Source organism: Anguilla rostrata, chromosome 4, assembly GCF_018555375.3.
Source record: "Anguilla rostrata isolate EN2019 chromosome 4, ASM1855537v3, whole genome shotgun sequence".
In the NCBI taxonomy this organism is placed as follows: Eukaryota; Metazoa; Chordata; class Actinopteri; order Anguilliformes; family Anguillidae; genus Anguilla; species Anguilla rostrata.
In genome coordinates this window covers 2,921,850-2,926,849 of record NC_057936.1, presented here as the reverse complement: position 1 = coordinate 2,926,849, position 5,000 = coordinate 2,921,850, and the positions used below count along the sequence as shown (strand labels likewise).

Genomic DNA, 5,000 nt, shown 5'->3' with positions numbered 1-5,000 from the left:
AGTAAGTGTGTGTGTGTATATTGTATGTGTGTGTGTGTATAGTAAATGTGTGTGTGTATGTATGTGTATAGTAAATGTGTGTGTGTGTGTGTATATTGTACGTGTCTCTGTATGTATGTGTATAGTAAATGTGTGTGTGTGTGTATAGTAAATGTGTGTGTGTGTATATTGTATGTGTGTGTGTGTGTGTGTATAGTAAATGTGTGTGTGTGTATGTGTGTGTATGTGTATATTGTATGTGTGTGTGTGTATGTGTATAGTAAATGTGTGTGTGTAGTAAGTGTGTGTGTGTATATTGTATGTGTGTGTGTATAGTAAATGTGTGTGTATATTGTATGTATGTGTGTATAGTAAATGTGTGTGTATATTGTATGTATGTGTGTGTATAGTAAATGTGTGTGTATATTGTATGTATGTGTGTGCATAGTAAATGTGTGTGTGTATATTGTATGTGTGTGTATGTGTATAGTAAGTGTGTGTGTGTGTATAGTAAATGTGTGTGTGTATATTGTATGTGTGTGTATGTGTATAGTAAGTATGTGTGTGTATAGTAAATGTGTGTGTGTATATTGTATGTGTGTGTATGTGTATAGTAAATGTGTGTGTGTGTGTGTGTGTGTGTATGTGTATAGTAAATGTGTTTACCCCGTGTCTCAGTGCTCCTCTAAGTGTGTGTGTGTGTATATTGTATGTGTGTGTGTGTATAGTAAATGTGTGTGTGTGTATATTATATGTGTGTGTGTATAGTAAATGTGTGTGTATATTGTATGTATGTGTGTATAGTAAATGTGTGTGTATATTGTATGTATGTGTGTGTATAGTAAATGTGTGTGTATATTGTATGTGTGTGTGTGTATAGTAAATGTGTGTGTGTGTATATTGTATGTGTGTGTGTGTATAGTAAATGTGTGTGTGCCTCGTGTCTCAGTGCTCCTCTAAGTGTGTGTGTGTGTTTATGTATATAGTAAGTGTGTGTGTGTGTGTGTGTGTGTATATTGTATGTGTGTATGTGTATAGTAAATGTGTGTGTGTGTGCCCCGTGTCTCAGTGCTCCTCTAAGTGTGGGCTGGGTCAGGAGAAGCGCTCCGTGCAGTGTCTCACGCGCACCGGCCAGCCGTCCAGCGAGTGCCTGGACGCCCAGCGGCCCGCCGCCATGCAGCAGTGCCAGAGCCGGTGCGACACCGGCCCCACGGACAGCCCCGAAGGTGAGGGGTCAGGGGTCGCCCACACCAGACTGCCACCAGACACAGATTCTGTATGCTCGCCAGATACTCTACTCCGCATTCGTAGTGTCAGAGCCAAAAATGACAAAAAAGACTAATTTGATCTTCTAAAAACGTGTTGATGGGTGTGTAATGTTGGACAGTGCAGTTGCATTGGACATTCTGTACTGTCATTTCACACAAGAAAGTCCTGTCGTGCCAAAAGGAACCTCTGGCAGAAGCAGAGAGGACAGAGCTAGGAGCTGAGTCTGGTGAGCATCCATTATCTGGAGAGGCTAGCGAATCTCGCTCACTGCACGTGGGGCTAGTTAGCGTACCGCAGAACCGGTTTAACCCTTTCAAGTTGGGAGGTCAAAAACGTGTGCTTAGAATGTTCTTAGCAGAACGTTTCAATGCTGATGTAAGAATCACTACTAGTAACTGAAAGCAGTGGAGTTCTAGAACGCTGACTTAGAATTTTGAATATCATTCCAAAAAAAATGTTCTCTTCAAAGGGTTAATCACTATCCTCTTCTTTGTGTTTTTTTTTGTGTGTGTAGAATGCAAAGACGTGAACACAGTGGCATACTGCCCCCTTGTGGTCAGGTTCAAGTTCTGCAGCCGACCGTACTTCAGGCAGATGTGCTGTAAGACCTGCCAGGGACACTGAGCCTCTTCTTCCTCCTCCTCCTCCTCCTCTTCTGGGCCTGAGACCGTCCCAGCTGCGCATTCCACTTTGGGGGGGGGGGGGGCGAGCTGCTGGGAGACTGCAGAGGGGGAAGAGGGAGTGAAAGAGAGACTACAGCGGGACAGCGCCGCTGTTTAACATCAGCTGTGTGATCTGAGACTGGCCGTTAGGACGCTGCTGGGCATTTCAGACTGGGTTGAAAATGTTGGCGTGTCTGTACACAGTGCGATCACTCCACAGGTGTGTCCCCACCCTACAGGTGTGTCCCCACTCCACAGGTGTGTCCCCACCCTACAGGTGTGTCCCTACTCCACAGGTGTGTCCCCACCCTACAGGTGTGTCCCCACTCCACAGGTGTGTCCCTACTCCACTGGTGTGCCCCTGCTCCACAGGTGTAGCCCCCCTCCACAGGTGTGCCCCTACTCCACAGGTGTGCCCCCCCCCACACTACAGGTGTGTCCCCACTCCACAGGTGTGCCCCACTCCACAGGTATGCCCCTCCACTCCACAGGTGTGCCCCCACTCTACAGGTGTGTCCCCACTCCACAGGTGTGCCCCCCCCACTCCACAGGTGTATCCCCACTCCACAGGTGGGCCCCCACTCCACACAGGTGTGTCTGTCTTCTTCAGGTCCACGGGCTTATTCCAAATTCACGCCAGTAGTCCGACCCGCCAGTCTCTTCCATGTGCTGTGTTGTTCCCGCCATTTTTCAGACGGTCTGAAATTCCACTCGATTATTCTGATGCGGGTGGACGGATACCTGTGTTGCCTGCTCATTTGCATACGGTCAGTCGATCTGTACGAAACCTCTGCACCTTGCCACGGGTGTGTTTCGGATGAAAAGAAGGATGAATATCTGTTTCTTTTTTCTGTTTTTCCCTCCGTTCTCTCCGTCCTCGATTCTTCAGGCCATTGTGATTTTTTTCCTAGGGTGTCACACAGAACAGGAAAAAAAACTACTTTTATTTTGTCATTGATTTCTGGTAGGTTGCAGGTCAGTGTCCCGTCGGCAGCGCGGAGAGAGCTAGTTGCGCAGACGCTGTTGTGATCCAGTGCAGGTGCCTCTGCGCAGACGCCGTTGTGATCCAGCGCAGGTGCCTCTGCGCAGACGCTGTTGTGATCCAGCGCAGGTGTCTCTGCGCAGACGCCGTTGTGATCCAGCGCAGGTGCCTCTGCGCAGACGCTGTTGTGATCCAGCGCAGGTGTCTCTGCGCAGACGCCGTTGTGATCCAGCGCAGGTGTCTCTGCGCAGACGCCGTTGTGATCCAGCACAGGTGTCTCTGCGCAGACGCCCGTCCCGCCACATCCACGCTCCTTGCAGTTTACACGCCTTGCGCTCGGCGTTTAAACAGACACAGCGAGGTCCCTTAACCCGGCCAGGAAAGGTGCATGACTCAGTTGTGTCGTACAATAACACTGTTGCTGAACTGCTATGCTCGTGCGCTTTCAGGGAGGGCGGGGCTCAAACGCTCGCCTCGAGGAAGATGATTTGGGGGGGGGGTGACCAGACAGTGACCACCGGTTTCTGCTGAGGCCTCAAACCTGAGTTTGATCCTTCAAACCTGGTGCACTAATGACCCTGAGCGATCACTTTTTTCTGGACTTCAAAACATTCATTAAGCCATAAATATCAAGATATGTAATTTTTTTTTCTTTTTTTTTTTTTGCAAGATATATAAAGGATATAAGTATGTGATTTGTAAACAGGCTAACTGGAGGTCTGACTGCAGGTCAGTTCTGGTACTGCAAGTTTAATTCTGATTGGCCACCTGCTAAATGGACACACCGCTGATTGGTTAAAATGTAAAGTGCCATTCTTCTGTACTTAACATTTTCTCAATGAGAACTATACAAAAATCTCCCTGCAGGGGGCAGTATAAGCTCGTTGTGGCTTTTAGAATAAATTAAAAAAACTCAAATCTCAGTTTAATCTTAAAATCATAGTCTTTATTTTATTTTAAGATTTATGTATAATACACCTTAAAGTAATTATTTTTGCTTTGCGCAGGGTCTTTAAGCACCACATGCTAAGGCTAAAAAAACCTCGGTTCCCACGCATGAGATTGGAACATCCCTCTCTCGTCTGTTAAATGTGGGCTCTGGCATTATGGTGGACTGCCTGGCTGCCGGGCTGCCGGGCTGCCTGGCCTGGGTTAATGGGCTGTCATTACTTAACCACAGCCTCAGATCCAAAATGGAGGCCTTTTTTCCGTACGCATTTTTCCACAATCGCAGAAAAATAAATAGATAAGTGAATGAATAAATAAATAAATAAATGCTCGCTCTTGTAATGCACAAGTATCACGCTCGTAATAGAGGAATCGGTTTCTTTTGTAGAACATTGCAAAGGGTGAAGGTCACGAGGCCAAGGGTGAAGGTCACGAGGCCAAGTGTGACCTTCCTCTTACCCATGGTGCTTTGGAACGGTGCTATTTCACATTGACATTATTTTTAGAGTTTTACTGTTTTTTTTTTGTTTTAATGCATATTGGTTTCGCTTGAGGTCAGAGTCAGCCATGTCCACACGTGACTAAAAAAACGGTTGACAGTCCCCCAGAGGATGCTGGGAGTTTCTTTAGACATCCTTTGTTGGTCTAAGACTGTTCTAATTATGCTGCTTTATCCGGTGAAATTCATAGCCAAACATCCCCACACATATATGGGTATCAACGACTTACAACTTCCTACTGAATCCCATCTTTTTGAGGAAATTCACAAATAAATATTTGTGTCATTTAACTGTTTACAGTATAAGCTATAAGTAGATTTATTTTGCAGTCTCTGGTGTTTCTTTCAGAAAATAAAATCATGGTTGACCACGGCAAAACCATTTTTTTTTTCTCTGAGCAAATGTGATGGGCAACTGTTGTGTGTTGTTTTTACATACTAATAAATAGAGGCGTGTACTGTATGTCCAATAATATTAAAAATGCCTTTGATCCTTATGTACATCAGTTGAAACAAAATAAATGAATAAATACACAGTGCTGTAAATACATGCAGTGTTTAAGATGTGCTTTACTTTCTTTGCTGATTTTAAGTTGGTGGTCTTAATTTATTTTTGTATTTTTCTAATGGTTGCTTGAGTGTTAGTACTTGTGGCATTCGG

General features: G+C 45.3%; 1 protein-coding gene across 4 annotated transcripts in view; it reads left to right on the top strand.

The window, feature by feature from the left end:
• Positions 1-4,889, top strand: part of adamts10 (ADAM metallopeptidase with thrombospondin type 1 motif, 10) — a 60,715-nt gene extending 55,826 nt beyond the window's left edge. Inside the window, exons 24-27 of one of the 4 annotated variants that reach the window (XM_064330055.1) lie at positions 1,049-1,205; positions 1,763-2,320; positions 2,402-2,439; positions 2,481-4,889. In XM_064330055.1, coding sequence (XP_064186125.1) covers positions 1,049-1,205; positions 1,763-1,872 — 267 coding nt within the window. In that variant the 3' untranslated portion in view covers positions 1,873-2,320; positions 2,402-2,439; positions 2,481-4,889. Of the gene's footprint in view, positions 1-1,048; positions 1,206-1,762; positions 2,381-2,401 lie in introns of all 4 variants that reach the window. The other 3 variants (XM_064330052.1, XM_064330054.1, XM_064330053.1) reach the window with 3 other exon arrangements.
• Positions 4,890-5,000: the final 111 nt, after the last annotated feature.